The sequence below is a fragment of the Protomyctophum bolini genome (genome assembly GCF_963924005.1).
Source record: "Protomyctophum bolini genome assembly, chromosome: 19".
Classification (NCBI taxonomy): domain Eukaryota; kingdom Metazoa; phylum Chordata; class Actinopteri; order Myctophiformes; family Myctophidae; genus Protomyctophum; species Protomyctophum bolini.
In genome coordinates this window covers 33,356,007-33,380,132 of record NC_137880.1, presented here as the reverse complement: position 1 = coordinate 33,380,132, position 24,126 = coordinate 33,356,007, and the positions used below count along the sequence as shown (strand labels likewise).

At 44.5% G+C, this 24,126-nt stretch overlaps 2 protein-coding genes across 2 annotated transcripts; both read right to left on the bottom strand.

The window, feature by feature from the left end:
• Window positions 1-923: 923 nt before the first annotated feature.
• On the bottom strand, window positions 924-8,387 carry LOC308334772 (26S proteasome regulatory subunit 4). The gene is made up of 11 exons (XM_080791588.1): window positions 8,361-8,387; window positions 7,821-7,874; window positions 7,326-7,422; window positions 6,382-6,506; window positions 5,557-5,742; window positions 5,147-5,275; window positions 4,950-5,046; window positions 3,571-3,760; window positions 2,598-2,749; window positions 2,338-2,492; window positions 924-1,248 (listed from the first exon to the last, which is right to left on the bottom strand). Exons 1-11 carry the CDS (start codon window positions 8,361-8,363, stop codon window positions 1,114-1,116), a joined length of 1,323 nt encoding a protein of 440 aa, XP_080647714.1. The 5' UTR covers window positions 8,364-8,387; the 3' UTR covers window positions 924-1,113.
• A 6,137-nt stretch (window positions 8,388-14,524) lies between these two features.
• On the bottom strand, window positions 14,525-23,489 carry LOC308334774 (potassium channel subfamily K member 13-like; the record flags this gene model as incomplete). Its single annotated transcript, XM_080791590.1, has 5 exons — window positions 14,525-14,680; window positions 16,838-17,077; window positions 17,407-17,538; window positions 18,832-19,247; window positions 23,150-23,489. The coding sequence occupies 5 exons, from the start codon at window positions 23,487-23,489 to the stop codon at window positions 14,525-14,527; spliced, it is 1,284 nt and encodes a 427-aa protein (XP_080647716.1).
• Between the last annotated feature and the right edge of the window lie 637 nt (window positions 23,490-24,126).

The window sequence follows — 24,126 nt, the reverse complement described above, 5'->3', positions numbered from 1 at the left end:
TCTGCTGAGAGCAGGTCAGCAGTCAATGTACAACACTTAATCTTACAATATACCTGTAGGCCTACCTTAGTTATGGATTGTGGCTTTGAAAAACTGGGAAATTAAAATAGAAAAGATGCACTTTAACAAAAACTCAAGTAGAGGCTGTCGTCTCCACAAAGTTTTGTACCCTAAAACAAATTATATATTAGACACATTTACTTTACTTAGTAAATTTTGTCTATCACTGCTTACAGTAGAAATAAGCAATTACAGCAATGCACTGGCATTATGTAAAAGAAAATGTATCTGCAGATGCTGCAACAAGGATAGTTTTCTCCCACCCTGTAACCTTCTCTCTCTCTCTCTCCCACATTTAATTATGTGCATCTGTGCTGTCAAGTGTGTGGAATATTCTGGCAATTAGTGGTAGAGAAGTTCTTTTAAAGGAAGAAGGGAGTGAGGAATTAATTTCAGCATGAGGGAGGACAGGCTGTCCCCTCAGGCCTTAGCCATTATCTCAGATGTTTAGCGATGAGAACAGGTACTTCAGTTCCTGAAGGAAAGTAGTGGAAAACAAGATGAAACCAAGCATTTCACATACAAAGTCGTACCGCAGTTAACCATGTCTGGGACACAGGGCTGACAGCATTGTGATTGGAGCAAATTGCATACCGTATTTCACGATTATCCACAATTAACTGGAGTTATGTCACAATCTAATAGCGGGAACAGGATCATCCGAATGTAGAGTTTGAAGCCATGTTGGACAGAACAGGTTATCACGTGAACCAAGATGAGTGCTCACTCTGTGCCATGTCCTGGGGAACACGGTACCCTGGGGACATGACCATGGGTTCACCTCCATGGGTTCACCTCCTCCTCCGCAGACACATGGCGCATCCTCTCAAACAAGACAATGTACCAAGTCAAAGAACCAGCCGTCTTTTCCATACATTTTATTTTCATATTGTGGATAATTATAAGCCAGACATGACATGCACAAAAAAAACAAATATCAAAAACTCTCCGAGGAAGACAGACAATACAACGTCCGACTCCCCCTTTACTCTCTCTCTTTCACACTGCGATGGGCGGGTGCCGTAAAGGGAGGGGGGGTGAGGGGGTGAAAGGTTAGAGGTACAGTCCCTCCGGTGTGCCCTCCTGTTTCTTGTAAAGGACGTTCTCTTTTGACTTCTTGAAGTCCTCGTTGGTGACCTTCATTCGGCGCTCTCGCAGTGCCATCAGGCCTGCCTCTGTGCAGATGGCCTAGAAGACGAGAGGACAAAGAGGACAACAGATGGAAGACCATGAGAGACATCAGCATTGCTGTCGGGGCAGAAACCTATCTAATGGACATTATTCCAACTTTGTGTTTTTCATAAATTAACGGCCCTACTTGTTCATACTACAGTGTCACAAAAGCATCAAAGGTAGCAGATGCGCAAGCTCGAAGCACGGCGCAAAGCTTGTAGATCTGAATGCTGAAAAGTAACAGTTTTGGACATAATGAGGTTTCCACCTGACCGAGACGTTATTCAACTTCCCACTCCGTTGCGATTTAAATTTGGTCCAACGTTTCCATTCCAACGTCTCCATTCCCTGCTAAATCCCTTTGGGTAAAACAGAGGCAATCGAATACGCCAAGAGAAAATGGCCTTGTATGGACTACAAAGTGGTTGCTACCTATTTGACATATGATCTTTTTTTGGCACAGAGAAAGCTGTTTAAAGCACCCTCATTATTTTTCTATTCCAACTAATATGAGTGCCATTTAACGTTAAGTGGGCCACACAGGTGCCACATGATGCTGCTAAAGGCATTTTCAAAGTGCCATTGTGAAAGACCCCCACAAGAGGGCGGCAGAGTAAGGCAAATAAGTGGGGTTCCACAATGTTGGCTTACACCTACACAACTCCTCAAATGACCTCAGCACTGGGATACCTTAAGACAGTGGTACTCAAAGTGGGGTCCAGGGGAGTCCTTGTGGGGGTCCCCAGGAAGATGTGTTAATACAGCATCACAATCATTTTAACGGCTTTATCCATTTATATGCTGGATATTTAAAAGAAATCTGATATTCAAGCTCACAGCTGCCACTTTGTGCCACGTTGCAAAAGTGTTCAAATCTTCCCCTTGCGGGCCCCTGGCACAAAACATTTTCAGATGGGGGTCCACAGCCAAAACCAATTGTGGGGTCCTTGACACACCAACACTGCCTTAAGAAACCTGCTTCTCATCAGGACAGTCCCATGCTGGAAATAATGATTACAAGTTAAAGCAGTCTTTTTTTTGGAATACCCCCTGGAAAACCCTGTCATGAAGCATAATTATGCTCTCCCTCTCTTAATCCCGCACCTTAATATCTGCCCCTGATAGGTCGTCTTTAGCCAGGATGAGGTCATCAAGGGTGACATCGTCAGCTACTGTCATGCGGCTGGTGTGGATCTGGAAGATCCTCCTTTTGGTCTTCTCGTCAGGCAGGGGGAACTCAATCTTACGGTCGATTCTCCCTGTAGGAGAGGTCAGTGCATGGGGTCAGTGCATGGGGTCAGTGCATGAGTCCACACATGAGCAGTGAGCATATGAATGATCAAAAGGAGCTAGTGAAATGGGACCTGGTCTGATGAGGGCTGGGTCCAGGGTCTCTATTCGGTTTGTGGCCATGATGACCTTGACGTCTCCCCGCGAGTCAAAGCCGTCCAGCTGATTGAGAAGCTCTAGCATGGTCCTCTGGATCTCTCTCTCACCACCAGAGTTGGAGTCGTACCTACACCAGACACACACGGACAGAAGAAAGTCAGCCTGGCCTCGAACATATCTTACCTAGGCCTCTCCAATGTGAAGCATAGCTTGTTTCTGTGCTCTAAACCGTTATTAGTTGCCCCTGGCAACTGCCTGCCCAGTCTCTTTCTTTCCTCTGCAGAGAGTGGCCCTCGAAATGAAGGGCAACCAAACTTAAGTAGGCAAAGAGGACACGCCAGAATTAGACTCCTGAACTGGACATGTTCTCTGTTGTTAGCAGAGTTTGCAGGAAACACGTTACATTTGCACAATGCATGAATTATGAAAAAGGTAAAGTCACGATTACCGCCCTCGGCCCGGTTCCACTGTGGGAGTAGTAATTAGTTAAATCAAATGTCAAATGCAATAACTATGACCTATGTCTGCTATTGTATTGAGGGAGCAATGTTTTCCCTTGAGAAAACAAAAAAGGACCCGGTCTTGTCCAGGCAGATGATGTTATGGATTTGCAATTCTCCAAATGAGCTGAAATCGTCCTGCCATTTTTCACTGTTTGCACATAAATAAGCAGACAGTGATCAATTCCTGTAATTTGACACAGTAATCCTTCTGGTAAAGGTTTTCGTTAACAAAAACAATGAACATCCCGGTATTTCTACGTGTTGGCAGCGGTTATACACACTGACGTTCATCATAGCAACGGCCATACTGCATAAATATGGCCCCCTACAGTGTGTGGTCACCTTTAGACAAGCATCAAATCAAACTCCTAAACACAAAGGCATCTCCTCATGACACATTAGCACCTTGCTCTGATGTTCACAAGGCTCTCTCTCACACGGGTACCTTTTAGTCCCGATGGCATCTATCTCATCAATGAAAACGATGGAAGGGGCATGTTCCTCTGCCACCCTGAACAACTCTCGCACCAACTTGGGTCCATCTCCGAGGTATTTCTGGATCAGTTCTGAGCCCACCACCCGCAGGAAGGTAGCTGATGTCTGGTTGGCTACCGCCTTGGCTAGCAGGGTCTTACCTGGAACAAAGGGAGCAAACAAAAACATTTTACCACTTTTTAAGAGATGTACGTATATCTACGGCACATCGGGACTCTCTGGGCATTCTAGTGGCTCATGTGTGTGCGCATGTTGGGGGGGCGGAGGGTTAATGTCTGTCTGCGAGTGTACCACATAGCAGGCACAGATCCAACTGAGACCCCATCTCTATACACCCACAGCATCACAACAGTGCTCTTATGTAGAGAGTTTTGTGGGATGTTCTGCTTTCCTCTTGCATATTGCCCTTCAAAAAAGGTCCCACATGAATGGATGGAATTTACCAATGCAGTGTAATGCAAGTTTATACTGACAGGAAGCACTGGAGAATTAAAAGGTTAGACTACGTACAATTCCTGTACTACATATTCATAAAATTAATCTCCTTTTCCGTCCCTTACACACATCAGTTACCCCAGAGGTTTTTTTCGGGAAAGTACACATTTCCTGATAACGTACACTGGTTAAGGGTACACCGCATTGGCCTAGAACATTATTTTTGAGGAGATTAGTACACACAAGATCCAGCATTCTCAATCTAAAGAAGGATAGCCTAAACAAGAGTATGAGTGGAGCGAGTGACCAGAATTTGACTGGAGAAGAGAGGATTTTCAAAAAGGTCAGAGAGTTTTTCTGTGTCTGGGTGACATAGCCACCCAGACACAGAAAAAACACTCAATGCAACAAGAGTGCTCGATGAATGTTCACCGTCTCATCAGATCCCACATGCTGAACAGACTGATTGCCGTCATTAAAATGTCTGGTTGTTAATGCCTTGTGTCAGTTATAGTTATATCACCAGTCAAAGGCTATGATTTGAAATGGAAGTGTCAGGTTTTCCCTGCCCCACACAGGCACACACACTTGCTTTGCGAGAGAGAGAGAGCGTGAGGAGAGATATACAGAGAAAGAAAGGAAACTTGGATGGCATGTTTTGCATCATCGTTGCGGTCCATGGTGCACATTACAGTTACATAAATGTTGCATATGGGCACTCTAAACTCATTATAGGGGATGCATGTGTAAAAAGAAAAGTTAGTTACAGCTTTTGTTTGGCGCAGAACGTGGGGCGTGTTCTACATCCACGTGTGGGGTTTCCTATACCTTCCATATGAATGGAATCAGTGCGTGCACATGTGAAAATGGGCTGTATTCATTCATAGCACTCACCTGTGCCAGGTGGACCATATAGGATGACACCCTTTGGGGGCTTTATGCCCATTTCCTCATAATACTCTGGGTGTGTAAGAGGCAGCTCCACTGACTCCTACCAACACAAAAGAAAAGACAACATACATTAGTTTATTTTAGGCTGGGCGGAGCCAATGGGCGTTATGTTCAGGCTGGAATGAAGAGCACATGTGTACCTTGATCTCCTGGATCTGAGCATCCAGTCCTCCGATGTCGGCGTAGGTTTCTTGGGGGGCCTTCTCAACTTTCATCACCGTCACCAGGGGGTCTGTATCGTCCATCAGCACCCCGATCACAGCATGTACCTACGGGGTGGCGACAATCACAGCAACTGTCATTATCAAAAATATTTTTTTGAAGAATTAATAAATGAAATAAGCTTGTCTGCAATCATGGATATTTTAAGAACATAAACGAGATAAACGAGACCCAAAGATTCTAGATTAAAACAGAAGTAGCAGATCTACAAGCTCACAACACGTCACGGTGAGAGTGTTTCCAGTGAGCCAACATGCACAATAGCAGCAGCACCCAGACTGTTTGACCAGAATGGAACAGCGGTAAGGAAGTTCGCCCGGCCCGTTACCTTGTGGTTTAGCAGTACGGAGCAGCCAGGCTCCAGCAGGTCTTTATCCACAAAGGACAGGATGCTGACGTAGTGCTCAGAGCCCACAGACGTAGACACGATGGCGTGGTTGTCGTCGATGATCTCCTCCAGAGTGCCCACGGACATGGGGGTTCCCCGCAGGTCATCAACCTTGGATCTCTCCTCCTGGAAGAACACAAAATAATGGATGACTATCCCCTCTAATGCAGGTGAAATTGCAACCAATCTTTGAAATTGGACAATGGGGGCAAAAATTGGTGTAATTCTGAGCCGGCTGAATCAGCAACACTGAACAGCCTTCCTGGGTAGGTACCCTCACAGAAACATGCAGCAATTGCCTGCCGTCTCGCCTGAACAATAACAATCGATCTCTGATCGCAGCAATAAGGCCTAACAAAATAATACTTTGGTTTCCGGTTGCCGACAGACTCTATTAAATATGCGCGACCCAGATGATATTATTGGAATTTGGTCGCCAAAATACATTTTATTGACTAAATGAACTGCATATAGCTTTGTTTTAGTTTTTGTCAGTGAAAAAAGGTAGTACAACATTGCTTTAGTCCATGAGTCTGACTCCAGTCTCCTCCAGGGGTTTCATCTGCTCCTGGTTCACATGTATGTGTGTGACCAGTTTAAATAACGTTCTGACCTCCTGCTTCTCCCCCTGGTTCCTGTGTGTGTGACCAGTTTAAATAACTGTCTGACCTCCTGCTTCTCCTTTAGGGGTTTCATCTGCTCCTGGTTCCTGTGCGTATGTGTGTGTGTGTGTGTGTGTGAGACCAGTTTAAATAACTCTCTGACCTCCTGCTTCTCCTCCAGGGGTTTCATCTGCTCCTGGTTCCTGATGAACTCCTCCTCCATCAACAGGTAGTCCTTGATGCGTTCCTGCTTCAGCAGCTTCAGACGGCACTGAGTGTGAGGTGTAACTGAGACACACACACACACACACACACACACACACACACACACACACACACACTTGAGTTTATCAATTCACTTCAACTGTGTGTTAACTCAGGACTACAACTATCTAATATTTTTTGGGGTGCACGATTATGACCGATTCCAACCACAATGGAAACAAGCCTAGGCCACATAGGGGCTTGGCCAAAAGTGTTAATAAAGTAATCAATCAATAAATATACCCTTTTCCCTGAATGAAATGCGTATACAATTAAATGTAGAATTTATCCATCGACGGTCACATTATTATTGCATCATTAATATCTGTGAAAATAATCTGGATAATTTTGAGACCAATCCGATAATGGTATTTTTTATAGCAGATATGGCTGATTCCGATTACACTACCGATTATATTGTGCATCTCTAATTATTTTATTGTCAATTGATCGGTGTAAGAGCCATTTGAGCCACCATAAGCATTTCATTGTCATTTGTCAATCAAGTTCAGGTTGCCATGGTTATACAGGGAGGGTATTTAATCCTGGCCCTAATCAGGCGCAGGCGTTGCCAGTAGCAGAGGCAAACAGTTTTTACACTGTGATCTGATGACCTGTATCCTGTGTGCGTCGACGGTTTATTTATGTTTATTTGTATGCAAGAGTATATGACTTTGAGCAGAATAAATAATATCATCTAATATAAACTCAGTGAACATTTGGATATCAGTTTCAGGAGCACATGTCTGAACTTCCTCGGCAACCAGTCCAGTAGCACCCAAGTACAAGGACTTGGGCTCTACAATCTGATTAGTTTGTTTAATTCATACATCCTCTCCATACCTAATGGGAGCTTGCTGGCAGCGTCCGGTCCCTTGGTCTTCTTCTTCTTCTTGCCAACTCTGGTAGGAATGGGAGGTTCATACTTCTTCTTCTTGTCCTGTCCGGGTGAAGACAAGGGTCAGAATAGGGGTCGGGAAAAAAAAGAAAAATTAAAGAAAAAACTATAAATAAGCCATTAAAAATCGGGAAAGCACGTGCCATTTTTGACAACTTTTGAAAGTGTGAGAACTATTGATTTAGAAGGCATTTGTAGATTCGGCCTCACTGGGTCTTACTGGGTGCAATACATTTAAATTGCAATGTGTCCTCCACTCACCTCCAGACACTTTCCTTACACAGCTCCTTTAATTAACAAAGGTATGCTGTGCACCGAAGTTTGTAATGGTAGTTATGGTGATTACAAGGCGACAATAACAGTCCATAAAGCCATGCAAGATGGTCACCAAAACAGGCTTTGACAATATTAGCCAGCAGAAGCTGTGTCATTCTCCTCACCTTGTCATCCTTCTTGCCACCTCCTGGACCGTGACCTCCACTCTGACTTTGACCCTGAAAAACACATTATATTAGACATCATTAGACATATCAAGTAACAATTCACAATTGTCAGTATTTAATTGCCCCGTTATGTTTTGATTGCTGTCATGCTAACAACTGCCAAGCTAACTGAGATTCATAATAACATACATCATTACGAAGATCACGGGTAACAGCTTCCAATTAGGATCATAAATGAATGTGATCAAATTAAAAAAGGGATGTGAATGATTTAACATTAATTGGAGGTTTTTTCAAACGGAACAGTCATCATCATGACTACTGTTAGCAACGAGCTAACGTCGGCAAGCTCGAAAACACTTTTTCATTCTGTGGTTAATTCGCGTCTGGGACAATCATTATTCCCCCCGAAGCGGTCCAAGAACACAGAATGCGTCGTTGTGAGTACAACGCGCGATGTCATGTGAGCAAAAGTCGTGTTAAAATTTTATTCCAAAATATGATGCATAAGGGAAAGAAAAATGCTTGCTCACTTACCATTGTTGCTAGTCGCTCTAGAATGACGTCACGTCAGAACGTAAGGGTCGCTCTGTAGGACAAACTCATACGCACGTAGTAGACGCAGGTTAAACCGGGTTAAACAATAGTGATTTTCAACCTTTTTCATATAAGTTCCATTCTTTATTCGGCATTTGAGCCACGGACCACCATGAGACTACTTGTCTTATTACTAGCCTATCAGAAGAAAAACTTTTAATATTTTGTTGTCGTTGGAAAAGATTTTTTCCACAATTCCATGCTGTTGTTGATGATGATTGGTACCATAAGGAGAAACAACAACAGGCAACTTGAGTAAAGATAGAACGTTAAAAAAAACTATTCTTCTAATATATCTAATTACGGGTCTTTGCGTTTCATTTTACGCTCTCAAGAGTTAAAGATAAGGGTTCATTTGTTTACCAACTCTCCATCATTGCTCTGGGAGTCTGGGGACCACCTGGAATCCCCCGTCAAGGTCCTAAGACCACTGGTGGGTTAAAAGTTACACCTAACGCAAGTTAAAGTGATGTTATGTCTTGTTGAAGTTCATAACAACCTCTGTCAATAGTGTGTGCTATCCTATTTATCTATATACATTTTGTGCAACAGTGCATTAGTGCATAATACTCTCTATCCTTGCATCTACAGGGTACAGGGGAGGGAAAAATTAACTGTTTTGACTGAATCGCCTGTCTGCCTGTATTGACCTGTAAAAAGGAATAAAAACAAAGTAAACACAATAGGGTTACTTTATTATTAGTAATGGCTGGTGTCTGTACTGTACACTTAAGCCAGGTTGAAGGTTCAAACCTGGTTGAAATTTATTTTAACTTATATAATTGAAACACAAAGCTCAACTTCCTGGCTGAGTGCTGACCACACAGCTAACAACCTCACCTCAAGTAGGCTATATGATGATTTAATTATGTTTTAAAAAATGTAAATATTTATATAACTACGATGATACAATATTATACCTTAGTTTGTATACGTTTAAAAGTTGTAAAATAAAACAGCTTGCCTTGAAATAAGGCACTCCTAGCATGAATGAATAGTAATCATTTTAATTATTTGTGTTTTCTAGTGTTGGTAGGTGACTGCTGAGTGCTGACTCATATGAGAAGGGTTTATCCATTCTTCCTCAAGCTGCAAAACCAGTCATCTGTTCTGCGTTGGACAAGCCACAAATTACGGTGAGCCTAGTCAGCCCACTATAAAAGAAAAGGAAAAAAAGACTATAGTATCCTTGAATTCATGCACATTGGATAATAATGCCTAATAGCAATAAGTAACAGTAACAGTGCTAATACATTAGAAATGGTGAAAATAATGTTGACCCTTGGTCTGTCTGTCACTCAACAGACAGCATAAATAGAAATTAATTTTGAGATTTGCCAATTTAGTTATCACGACATGCACGCACACATTCATATAGTCACGATGTAATACATAACAGCTGACTGTCTCTGTGGGTGCATGTTCTATGCCTCGTCATCCTATTTCTGAGTTTATTGTGTATGTTGTGTATGTGTGCGCGTGCGTGCCTGCGTGCGTGTGCAGCAACAAACAAGAGTGTTGGCAGGCCTTTTGTTATGAAATGCTTTATCACTGCTTCAGTTCATTTCAAGTGTGATTTTGTTCTCAGCAGCAAGGTCGCCTTGCCTACTTCAACAGGCCATTTCTCCATTTCTCATTGCTATGATACAATAGTACCGTAACTGTAACTCACATGTTCAGCATCAAGGTCCTTTTCAGTCAACTCAGAGTGTGCTGTTTCTGTAGGCCTAGATGTTGTGGTGGTTATTTTGGTCGGTAACTGGAACGCTGACCCCAAAACACACCACTCACCCCCCCATTTTGTTTCAATGCGGACCGCTCGCCTGAGTCTCCTCGCCCCCAGCGGTTGTAGTATCATTGTATTCGTTTTACTGATGTTACGTTTTTAGGCATAAGTTTAGGGTTAGGCATAGTTTTATTGATGTTAAGGTTAGGAAGCCTTCTGGCTCCAAAACCTTCCCATTGCAATCAGAACTGCAGACTCAATACAATTTACAATTTAGACATTTAGCAGACTTACAGTAAGCAGGAACAAAAGACATGGTAATACATCAAATACATAAAAAATAGTCATCATGAATCTTATGTATGCTAAGAACCTAACAGTGGAATATCTATATAATGAACTATGCATACATACTGTATATATTATATAGTGCAATGTCTACATAAAATGCTATCTAAGTTACATAAGTTGAGCCTTTTCGTACGGTTGCGTAAGGTCGTCGGGGCAATATCAAGTGCTACAGGCTAAGATGGAGTCTGAAGAGGTGGGTTTTCAGACTACGGTGGAAGACTGGGAGTGAATCTGCAGTTCTGATTGCAATGGGAAGTGCATTCCATAGTTTTGGAGTCAGAAGGGAGAAGAGTTTGGGAGGTGTGGAGTGTTGTCCCAGTGTTTTTAGTGAAGGTACCTCCAGCTTCCCTGCATTGGCTGATCTGAGCACACGGCAGGGCTTGTAGGGTTCGACTTCGATCAGACTAGCAAGATATGGGGGTGCCACACCTTTGGTTGCTTTGAAATGCCAGCATCAGAGTTTTGTACTCTGTCCGTGTGCGGGCAGCGACCGGGAGCCAATGGAGGGAGCGGAGAAGGGGGGTGAGGGGTGACATGTGAGAATTTTGGCTGGTTGAAGACTAAGCGAGCTGCAGCATTTTGGATCAATTGGAGAGGCCTAAGTGCGCATGCTGGTAGACCAGTAAGGACTAAGGAGGGAGTTACAATATTCAAGTTTTGACATGGCTGATGTCTGGATAAGGATCCAGGAGTCAGATGTCTGGGCTGACTCCTGGATGAGGAAGGGTCTAATTTGTCGAATGTTATGAAGTGTAAACCTACAGGATCGAGTGATGGCTGTAATGTGTGCTTTGAACACAGTGCACTGAAATCTTTTAATTCCCCCCACACACACACACACACACACACTCATGGGAAAGATTGGATTGGCAGGGACTACAATGGAAACTTTATTGTGTTTGTATCCTTGACGCTTCTCAGATGAACATGTACAATTTTCATGTACAAAAAAAATCAAGATTGTTCATGTACAGTACATGCAACTTATCATGCAGCATAAGTGCAGATGGCCAGGTACACGCACGCACGCACGCACACACACACACACACACACACACACACACACACACACACACACACACACACACACACACACACACACACACACACACACACACACACACAATAATAATTGTACAAGTTATAAGTTGTGAAGCACTTACTCCCAATAGGATATTCCCCCAACTGATGTGATGTGATATTATCATAATACCAATGTCATTTCTACCTTCAATACACAAAATCAACAAGACAGCGTGTACGTTGATTTATTTGGACTATGTCCTCAGTATTCTACAAGTTGTTCTTTAAGCTAGTCACATACTGTAGATTGGGAATGGACTCATTAAATGAGCAAATAACATTTCTAATAGATTATGAACTGAACATGAATAAATAAATTGCTCAGCATATGCTTTACTAACTCTATTTGCTATCTGACCCTCAATTGTGTCTTTCCAAAGAAATCACAGTAATGAGATGGCTCACAGAGTTGGTATTTCTACCATTTTCTTTTAGATAAAGCAAAGAATTGACCCATACAAAAATATTATAGCACATTCTCTGCTGATTTATACTGTAGGCCTCGGTAGGTACACTTATTTCTCCAGAACATAACATACTATAAAGCTAGTTTCCTCTTGGCTATTTCCTTCTGCCTCTTGGGCCTAACAGATCCACTAAAACCTACCAGACACAGACTATCTGCAGAAAGTGCATCCTGGATTAGCCTCACACTGTCAGTCAGTATGCAACGACGACAGTCTGAGGAAATGCACATCGTCACCCTAAAATCATGTAGAGCAAGGGTTCCCGAACCTTTCAGGCCGCGACCTCCACAAAATAATCATATTTGAACTGGGGAGCCCCCAAAAGAATCATATTTGAACCTGACAAGCGCTTGGAATTGTATGTATGCATTACATTTTTGTTTGACTCGGTTCCACAGATAAATATTGTGAAAATAGGTGAACTACAAGCTACAACCTGCATGGTAGATCGGCTATTTTAACAGTGTTTGCCTCTTTCTAATGTAATATTTGACAATTTGGCCAATTTGGTATTAAAAAGGTCTTAAGTCATCAAATCATTACTTTATAAATGTGCAGATACCCGGTATACACTTATGCTGTATGTCGGTTTGTTTACTTAGTGAGAAAACAATGTTACACGTTAATCTTAAATGATCTTGGGAATGAGTTTGGGAACCACTGAATTCACCATTGTCTCTTTCTCCCTCTGTTTTGCTTCTATCTTTGACCAAACGTAGCCAGCCTGGAGCCAGCATGGCTGTGGCTTCCTTTCACACGGACTTTTCGTGCACTTTCCTGCACTTTTGATGCATTCAGAAATAGAACAAACGCTTCCGTGGGAGCTAAATACTGAGAAAATAGCCAACGGCAAAGTGTGTCCCTCCATTAAAGCTACAGGCCAAGGAATAGAGGGGGTTGAAGGTCTGAAAAGATCCTGTAGTATTTACCTATCAGCCTGGGCATTATTCCATGCTACATAGAGAGAGAGAGATGTTCAAGATGTGGGAAATAACACGTCTCAAGTACCGTTAATGTTCAGAAAGCTCACATTCAGCCAAACCCTGGACTGAATTACAGTCTGCTCATGAATGTACACCTCCTGTGCACTGATAGCCAAGCAGTTAAGGCACAGACAGCGAGTCCCGGGTTCGATTCCCGGGCCCGGTGAACCTTTGCTGCATGTCACTCTCTCTCCCCGTTCCCTTATCTCTACACTGTGAGGACTATTAATAAAGGGCTGAAAATCCATCCATCCATCCATCTTCAATCGCTTGTCCGTAGTCGATTCGCAGGGGCAACAGCTCCACCAGAGAGCTCCAGATTTCCCTCTCCAGAGCAACATTAGTGACTTCCTCCTGGGGGATCCCGAGGCGTTCCAAGGCCAGTGAGTCGATGTAATCCCTCGCTCTCATCCTTGGTCTGCCCCGGGTCTCCTCCCAGTGGGACGAGCCCCGAGGACCTCCCTAGGGGAGATGCCAGAACCACCTAGCTGGCTCCTTTCCAGGCAAAGCAGCAGCAACTCTACTCCGAGTCTCTCTCACATGACTGAACTTCTCACCCTATCTCTAAGGGAGATGCCAGCCACCCGTCGAAGAAAACTCATTTCGGTCGCTTGTAATCGCGACCTTATTCTTTCGGTCATGGCCCACACTTCATGACCATAGGTGAGAGTAGGAACGAATATTGCTCGGTAGACGGAGAGCTTTGCCTTCTGGCTCAGCTCCCCTTCCGTCACAACGGTGCGGTACAGCGACTGCAATACCACCCCTGCAGCTTCTCCGTCCTCCCCTCACTTGTGAACAAGACCCAGAGATACTTAAACTCCTTCACCTGAAAATATAACTTTAAAAACGTACACCTCCTATATAAATTTAGTTGAATATAGACATTCAGGAAACTATAAACTACTTCTCTTGGATATGATTGGCCTGGAGAATAGCCAGATTATGTCCAGGACAGCCAGTTGAATACAATCATATAATGACACTGTTGGGTCTTGGTGATGGACAAGGCGGTGGAGAGGGGTCAGAGGTGCAGCACACCGAGCACAGTCAAGGTTTACAGTCAGCGTTACTTTGACACATAGTTCCCCATCAGGTCTGAATCTGAAACGCGTGGATACCAGGGTCTAAAACAGGCTGTTCCGTCACCATGGAAACTGCTGTCCCCCGTGGGGGAACGTTCCTGGCACGTTGGGGCCCTGTGAGACTGACGGCAGATTATGATGTATCTTTCAAGTGCCTGCATTCTGTCGCGGCGCAATGTGATTCCTAAGTGTAGCCCCGTGGGGCCGGCTCGCCGTCCAATATCATGTGATGGAAATATGATGTATTCATTTATTCACTCTGACAACGCCCGTGAGACGATGATGTTCCCCCCGTAGAAGGCAGCCCCTTGGCTTTGACAACCCGCCCGGTGTGTCTGTGTGTCTTGTCGATAGTTGTCTTGTCCCCTTTGCGTCGCTCTAAAATGGACCCGAGTGAGTCCTTTTGACCCTATCTGTCCTCACTGGTCTCTGCCAGTCGGTTGTTCATGATGCCAAGGGCGCCCACACCTCCGGAGAAACCGTTTTGGCGCGAGCTGGAGCCGGACGGGCGAGGGTGCCCGTTGGCCATCTCTGACAGCTGCTTCTGCATTATGGCGAGGTTCACCTGTGGTGTGGGGACAGACGGAAAGGAAATTAATAGACAAGGAAGGAAGCAAATACTGTCTGTTTCTGGCAGCGCTGCATGATTCTGTCGATGTGAGATAGTGTACTGTATAAAGGTATATAAGGTGTTTAAAGTTAATTTGAAGTTCATTACACAAAACAAAGCATTGAGACTTTGAAACGTTGAAATGTGCTATATAAAGAGGTCTGTCTGTCTGCCTGTCTGCAGTGAAGCAAATAGCCTGCATCCTGAATCCTTAGACTCAGTAAATTGAGAAAGGACATGTCACCCTCCGGGGTCCTGGGATGCAATACTGTACTCAGTACTGTACTCTAACGTTGTTGAAGTAGGACTCATAAAATGTCCCTGGGACCCATCTAAAAGACCACCCTGGGTCCTGGGACCCATTACATTGAAAAACTATTTACAGTACATCACTGTGCCTGTCTGTCTGTCTGTCAGTCAAAGTGCTTTGCACAAAACATTGAGCACTGAGACAAACATTTTTGACAGAACCCGTGGAAAGATGATCTAAGAACTGGAGTGATATACCGGTAATCCACTTTCGGTGGTATTAGTAAGGACTTCTCTGGAGTAGCAGTGTTCGGAATTAACTGAACTGCAGTCATTTGATGTAATTTTAGGGAGACCTGTAGACACTGTTATAATGGATGTTATAATGCATGCAAGTTTCTCCAGATCCTGCTGGGACATAAATCCTTTAATCCCCATTCTTACACCAAGAGTTCTGTCTTGGTTTGTGGTTCTTAAAATTACAGATTGAAGCTGTGCACTGACTTTTAATCATTGTTCCTCCAAAAACAATAGCTTTTTTTTAATCTGGCATATCCTCATTTACTTTTATGGTTATGTAAATGTGTGTGTGGTCTGCATAATTATGACATCATATTTTGTGGTTTTATTTTATATAATAATTGGGAGTGAGTCTGCCGTTCTGACTACAAGTTTTGGAGTTTGAGAGCCAGGAGCTAGAAGAGTCTAGGTCTAGGTTGTGTGGGTGTTTTAGAGAAGGCTCTATTCGCCCCAACCTTCCTGTTGATCTAAAGTGAGCGGGAAGAGTTGTGGGTTGGATCATGTCCTGATCCTGTCCTGACCGAGTCAGTGACTTTGGTTGGTTCCCTTGTAGGCCGTCACCATTCACCAGCGTTTTGTACTGGGTGCAGGTAGTAGCAACTAGTGATGGCCAACCGTTAACCGTTGGAAATTGGTAACCGGTAATAGTTAACCGTTAAGAAAAAAGACGATGCATTAAACTGAAACTTACATTTCTCTCCAAAAGGTTACCGGTTAATAACATTTCTCCAAATGGCCATAACTAGTAGCAACTCAGAAGGGAACACAAAAGGGGAGACGTGAGAATTGTGGAGGGACACTTAATGACCATGGCCCCTGATTACATTTTTTAGTTATTAACCCCTTACTAGCCTGTGTGCAGCCTCAAGTCTTCAGGCTGGAACTTGTTGGTTGTTCCTGAGTCGAGTCTGAAGACAAAGGAAGACAAAGGTCTGAAGACAAAAGTCATTCTGGCTCCGGAAAGACCTGCCTGTGGAGGAGCTCTCAGGCTTGATGTTAAATCATTTATTAAAACCTACTTTTATTGGAAGGCCTTGCTATTAAATCTTTTTAAATTATGAATTATATAATAATTATTTCTCAGTGCCGTGACTTTATATTTTGTACATGCTATCGTGATTTCACTCTGTTGTATGATCCTATTTTGTCTTCACTTTTATGCACTTTGCAATTTTGTTTAGATCTGTGTTAATTCTTTCAGAATATTTTGATTTAGTCTTTTGACTAACACACCATTTAGTCTTAGTCCTATTTAGTCTCCTGAAAAACCATAGTCTTTTAGTCTTAGTCTTTCTTAGTCAACAAAATGAACAGTGGACTGGCTTAGATCAGAGCCATATACAGTAGAGTATAGACAGAGTTGCGACATTGAGGGGGCAGAAAACAGCCTGGTCACGTGGTTCATGTACTCGCGCGAGCCCATAGAGAAGAGCCTGGCCCCATGAAGTGAACTGAGTTGTCGTAACTCTGTTTTACTCTATGGCTCTGGCTTAGATAAGTGCCTCGTAAATAAAGCTATTATGCATTTATCATTCGCTATTGTTATTATTAAACGCTGTATACCTTGTTGGCGGCCAGGAAGTCCCTCATGGATATCATCTCTCCGGACATTCTCCGCCCGCCGGCGTCCGTCTCGCTGACCGCGTCCGTCTCGATGGAGGGGTCCCGGCGCGCGCGCATGTGTCCCGGCGCCACCACGTTGCAGCGGGGCTGCCGGTGCGGGTGGTGGTGCCCTCCGCCCTGCCCCCCGGGGAGGCAGCGGCAGCACGGCGCCTCCAGCCGGCGGAGCAGCCAGTTGAGCACCTGCAGTGGTGGGAAAGATTTAATAGAAAATCACATAGATCGGCAGATTAGTGGAAAATAAGAAAGTACATCAAAATCTTAACAAAAATGCATAGAAACTCATGTGACTCTGTGGCACAGAGGTTACAAGTACATTTACTTAAGTGCTGTATTTAAGTGTAATTTTGAGGTATTTGTAGTTTGCGTATTTCCAATACTTTTAGTTCTGCTCCACTACATGATTCATGACTCAGAGGCAAATATTGTACTTTTACTATAGTTACTTTGTAGATTATTTAAAGATTTGTTTTTTGGGGGCTTTTGTATGTAAAACAATCAAGTGAGCACACCTGCTTGATGATGATGGAGATGACGTTGAACAGGGAGTAGATGCAGCACACGCCCGTCAGGATGAGCAGGAAGTTACCCAGCCGGTAGGCGGCCGTGTTCTGGCCCTCGTAGCTAGCCCGCTGGCTGCTCACCTGGTAGGGATGGGACCATAGTTATGTCAACGTTCTCCTCGTGTACCCTCACAAAAACATGCAGTAATCCTGGTCTCTATACTGCCTCCCCCTGGCCAGCCGGGGCACCTGATGGAGGGGAAAGGAACTGGTTGGAAATGGGAATAACGTGTTCCTTCCACGCGCTACGTCCAACCCGGGGAATCTCCCCCCTGTCAGATAAGAAGAAGTGGACTTTTGACTCCTCATGCAGTGAAGGAAGCCTGAGGTCAGTCTGCTGCCCCCCCCCCCCCCAAAGGGTGGCAGAGGAAGTGTAGCGCCCAGCATTACATTAGATAATTGACACTGGGTGAAGCGATATCGTGATAATCAAAATGTGCTTAAAACTTAGAATGCCACTTGCGTTAACCACTTCAATCCACCATCATCCCTATTCTGGAGGGAACTCAGCAAGTGGCGAGTGAAGCAAGAAGAACGTACCAAAATGCGCTCTTTACAGGTCCATTTCATCACGTCTAGAGGGTTTAAGTGGTACTGAATTTGCAGCTCGACAAAAGCGAATTCATCCCAGTGTGTAGCCTCGGAAACACAGACGTTTATTTTTTCCAGGGAGAAAAGAAAGTCTGGGGCCGAGTCCACTTCAATTCGGCATAGACACACACACTCCTCTCTCTCTCTGTCGCTCTAATTAATTAGTCGCATGTCCAGCAGCTGTGCCTAGTTACTCCCAGCGGAGCTGCCTATGCCATAAAAAGCATAGGTGAGTTCCAGTCTATACCCAGTGTGTGACGGAGGATGATTTCACGATGAATTCAAATCTCTACCACACGATTACTGTGAGTGGTTTGTTTTAAATGTTTTTTTTGTGGCTTTCGCCTTTTATTTTTTTATATTTTTTATGGAGTAACAGACAGTAAGTAGGCTGACAGGAAATGGGGAGAGAGATGAGATGAGATATACTTTATTAGTCTCCTGAGGAAGAAAGACAAAGGGCCCGCATGCAAGCGTAGCCCTAGTCCATGTCACCGCAGTGCAGCGCCAAATACACATCTTTCTTGCATCATAGAAAAGAAAACATAGAAGGGGGGGGGGGAAGAAGTCATCACATCACATTTCAAGTAAGATGATAATACTCGGCTGTGCAGGCACGTTTCTGGGGTGGGGGTGGCGGGGGAAGACATGCAGTAAAGTCCGTCGGGATCGGGAGTCGAACCCGCGGCACACTGCCGGACTGGATTGCCAGCCAAGGCCGAGTGGTTTGTTTTAATCACGATAAAAAATACCGATTATCGTCCCACCCCTCTTAATGCTCACCATGTCCCCGAAGCCGATGGTGCTGAAGGCCACGAAGCAGAAGTACAGCGAGTCCAGGTAGCCCCAGCCCTCCGCCGCCGAGTACATGAGGGAGGCGCAGCAGGACACCACGACCGCCGCGATGCCCAGGATCAGCATCACGCAGTAGACCGAGGGCTTCCAGCCCGCCAGGCCTTCCCCTCTGCCTCCTCCTCCTCCCCCGCTGCCCTCCGAGACCCGGCGGCCGTTTGGCGGCAGCGCCGCGGCGGCCTTTCTCTGGCGCCGCTCGTGGCAGGACTTGAGGACGTAGGCGATGACGGTGATGACGCGCTCCAGGAAGAGGTTGAAGAAGAGGATGGTGGAAGCGCAGCCGATGAGGCCGTAGAACATGAGGAAGACTTTGCCGCCGATGGTGGCGGGAGTGGTCATCCCGAAGCCTGTAATAGGAGACACAGGGCATTCAAACGTTTACGTTTAAGCCAGGCATTTGGCTGAATTTGAGGTATTACAGTAACGCAAGTACGTTGGCTATTTTTGAACAGCCAACGGACACATCTAAATGACAGCTGCTTTCCCGGTTTTCATTAAACCTGTCAGAACTGGATCCATTAGCTGTTGGTGTACACAGCTGTTGGTGTACACAGCTGTTGGTGTACACAACTTAGCTGTCTAAATAAAACCGTATTTGGCCCAAATACAATCCCATTTGTCCCAAACAAATAACCCCAATAAATTGGGTTATTTGTTTTTCTCATTTAAGTCATGATCATTGTTATTATTGTCGAAATTAAACCAAATGTGCGTTTTAACGAAAAAAACGAAATCACTCTGATTTCTAGCGACACTAGATTATCTTCCTGCACGAGCACATTCTCAAAGCCTTCACTGTCACAAAAGGATGCCCTCTCTCTCTGCTGCTTTTGCTCTCTCTTATTCACTGTTCGCTGTCTCATGCATACATGCATGGGTGTGTGTGTGTGGGGGCGGCGAGAGATGTTTTATAGAATCAGCTGCTAAAACCTAACCATTTACAAATACAGCAGTTGAACTCGAGCTTGTCGGTCATTAACCCATTCTGACCTGAGATCAGATTCATACGAGGTTTCCACTGGACAACACACTGGTCTGATTAACCCATTCTGACCTGAGATCAGATTCATACGAGGTTTCCACTGGACACACACTGGTCTGATTAACCCATTCTGACCTGAGATCAGATTCTAAAAAATGTCAGTCGTTCTTCGATTTTTCAAAAATAGCAGACCTACAAGCTCGTAGCGCGCCACTCGGTGGCGCGATATGAGCTTGTAGATCTGCTATTTTTCAATAGGTAAAGCATAACATGATGCTAACACCAAAATGGGTGCCCGGTCAGAATGGGTTAATTCAGATCGTTTAATTACTGACCTCCCCCTCACTCTGCCATCGTCCTTGACTCAGACATTACATCCATAGCCTTCCTTTTCTCTATCCGTCCATTTCCCATGGTAAATAAATGGTAAACGGTGCATTTATATATTTATTTATATAGCGCCTTAGGCGCTTTACATAGATTGTGCATTACATTCACACATTCATACACCGATTGCAGTGGAAGCCATGCAAGGTACCAACCAGCACATCGGGAGAAATTTTGGGTTCAGTGTCTTGCCCAAGGACACTTCGACATGTAGACAGGAGGAGTCGGGATTCGAACCGCCGACCCATGGATCATTGGACGACCTGCTCTACCTCTTGAGCCATTAGTCGCCCATGGTCACGAACACACGCACATGCACATACTCACACATATACCCGCACAATACAGTATACTGTATATTGTTCTTGCTCAACCACACAACGATTGGTGTTTTCAGCCCATGCGTCCAGCAAATCACTACCATCATTCCCACGGGGTTTGATTAGTCTCGGTCTATGTTGCCATTGAATTCTCTTTAATTGTTTTGCAATAGCTCGCTATAGGCTTTTTTTGTGTGTACTTTTTTAAAACAAGGTAGACAGAATTAGGTGTATACAGAAAGAACAATACAGAAAAATGCACGCTACGTAATATTTGAATGTTTAAGCATCGCGGCTGTAGTTGTAGATTGACTCTTCCCACCCAGATGCCCACTCTTATTGATTCTCACAGGCATTGTCTTCAGGCCAGAGAGTACAGCATGCTGAAGGCAATGCTATAAGTTTCACCTCGGTAGTTTTCAGTATTCACTCAGATTCAATCATATCAACCCATCCAAGGCCTGAGGCCGATTCTTTCAAGATTAACCCATTCTGACCTGAGATCAGATTCATACGAGGTTTCCACTGGACACACACTGGTCTGATTAACCCATTCTGACCTGAGATCAGATTCTAAAAAAATGTCAGTCGTTCTTCGATTTTTCAAAAATAGCAGACCTACAAGCTCGTAGCGCGCCACTCGGTGGCGCGCTATGAGCTTGTAGATCTGCTATTTTTCAATAGCTAAAGCATAACGTGATGCTAAACACCAAAATGGGTTCCCGTTCAGAATGGGTTAAAATTCAAAATAAATAAATAAATAAATAGCAGATGCACAAGCTCGCAGCACAACAGACAGCACAAAGTGACCCGCTATGTGAGGCTGTACATCTGCTATACTTTTGAACAGCAAATGCAAAAATCTAAAATGACACAGATGCGTATACCCTGGCTTGTACTCTTTTTTTCTGTTTGTAGTGATGATAGCTTATACTTGTTTGTTTGTACTTTGTATGTGTGTTGGTTGGTTGTGGTGTAATGCGGTTATCACAGTGTCGGGTCTGAAGGCGGATAAACCTGCGACATACCATGTTGATATTCAACCAGCTCCAAGCGAAAATAAACGTCCTCTTTTTTTCCATCTGTCATCGGAACACCTGATTGCGCTGCGTGAGCCAGACCCCACCTGGCTGCTCTCTCCATCTCTCTGTCTCTTCATCAACGAGTATACTGTCTGACTGTTCCCATGTCATAAGCCTTTTAAGTACCCATTCTGGGCGGGAACCCCTTTTGGTGTTTTACGAGCTTGTAGGTCTGCTTTTTTTGAAAAAATCGTGCAAATGCGGCACAGATCTTTGAATACCGGTATATATTCTTTCAGAGTGAACGTTTTTAACTCAAATCTTTGCTTCTGAGGGGTCCCTGGAACAACATATTTTGAGATAGGGGTCGCGGCCAATTAGATATAATTCTGGGGGTCCTTGACATGAAACAGTTTGAGAACCACTGACATATAGAAACATGAGGTTTTTCAGAAAACTGTCGTGATTTAGAAGACATTTGTAGAATCGTCCTCAGGTCTAAATGGGTCTTAAGTCGTCAGTGAAACGATGTTTACCAGAAACATGCACTGAAACACGGCGTATACTCTTAATGTTACCGTGGCTGTGCGTTCAACAACCCTGACTGACAGGTGTAGCAGAGCAGCTGTGCATTCTTCGACATTGGCTGCACTGTTGCTGAGCTACAGAAAAGCCAAGATAAGTGGCTATAGCTTGCGTCATAATAAAATAAAAGCATACTCCTCTCAACGTGGCTTTGTAAAACCATAAGTATACAACACGGACTTCTTTGGAGAGGATGTGATTGCGAGTTTGCGACCATATAATCATTGGCTCTCCAGCCACAAATTGAGAAGGAATTCTGTTTTTGCAGAATCATATGACGACAAGCAGAGAAATGGACTGTATATACTGTTGTGAGTTGAGTGTTTGAGCTGAGTGTTTGATGTGCCAGCTGACCTATTGAGTAAGATACACAGTATAGGTCAAACTCAAGTTGTGTTATTGTTGGCTAAATGCATCTTGATGTTTTAAAGCAGCCAGTAGTGATGGATTTAATTGTGTATATATGGAACTTTTATACTTTATACTTACACATTTTCTATACAGGTATATTGGGATTATTGACCATTGGATTCAGCTTTATACCCCACCCCATGTTCCAGTCACATGAGAGCCCTCCCATAATCAATGATGTTAACACAATGCAATGATATTGAGAATGAATAGCCAAGAGGATAAAAGATATAATAGATATCACCCAGAAGAGTGTATTGTGAAGGAAGATCATTTCTGAACAGTATGTCCAGTCAAAATGTGTATATGTATGATCAACCAAAGTTACTCCATTTCCCAATAGACGACAAAAGACGAACTCTAAACTTACTAAAGTTCTTTGAGTTTCCTTGAGTTTGATTGGAAATAGTTTGTTCACAAACAAATACTGCTTAGGTGACGACATGTGAAGGTGAAGCCTTTATATCAAACGGTGCTTTAATAAAATAAATAGCCTACCAAATAAAACGCGGGACCGTCTCGTCTCATCATCATCATCTCACCTATGGTGGAAACCACGGTTCCCACGAAGTAGAAGGCTCCGGGGAAGTCCCAGCGAGGTCTGATGGCGTCCACGCGGATCCCGGCGACGTTCGCCTCCTCGTAGCTCCGGAGGAAGTCGCGGAGCTCCGCCGCGCTCAGGTTGTACTTCTGGCTGAAGCGCTCGAACCTCTGCGCCCAGCGCGCCTTGGCCTGGTGCTCCATGGGCTGCTCCAGGGCCGAGAAGACCGCGGCGCCGCACAGCAGGTAGCTGATGATGAACAGAGCCAGCATCAGGAACCTGGCGTTGTCCTCGTTCAGTGGCCCGACGCCGCACGCACATGAGCCGCTTCTACACGCCATAGTATGGTGGTGGTGGTGGTGGCGGTGGGCTGCAGCCGCCTGCTACCGCGCTGCTGCTGTGAGGAACCTGCTGCTCTGGCAGTGACATGATGGAGATCTCACATTATTAATACGCACTACACTACTGCTGTTATTATCGCCCACCGCCGAAATGCGCTTCATGGAGAAGAGAAAGGAGCGAGCATGAACAACGAGAAGATGCTCAGTTCATGGAGGAGGGAAGAAAAAAACCCTGCGCAGTTTAATTACTTTGAGGATGTTGAGAGAGAAGGTAAAAAAGCAAACGGAAAAAGGAAGGAAGTTTAGCTCCGTCACAGCAGGCTCCTCTCCACCTGGTGGCAATGATGACATTCTGCTTCCTTACGGGAGGGTCTGTCTGTCTGTCCGTCTGTCTGTCTGTCTATCTGTCCGTCTGTCGGTCTGTCTGCGCACGAGGCTCACGAGCCAAATCCACGCGAAAGTCTAAAGCGTTAGCGTCTAACGTCACCAAGCTCGATCCGCGGATAGCAGACGAAAAAAACATTGTTATCCAACTGGCAGGTGAAAGTTGTCAGTGACAAAGTTGGTTGGAGCGGTGAGGGTGAGATTCGTGAGAAGAACAGATCGAGCTTGCGCGCGCACGCACGCACGAACGCAC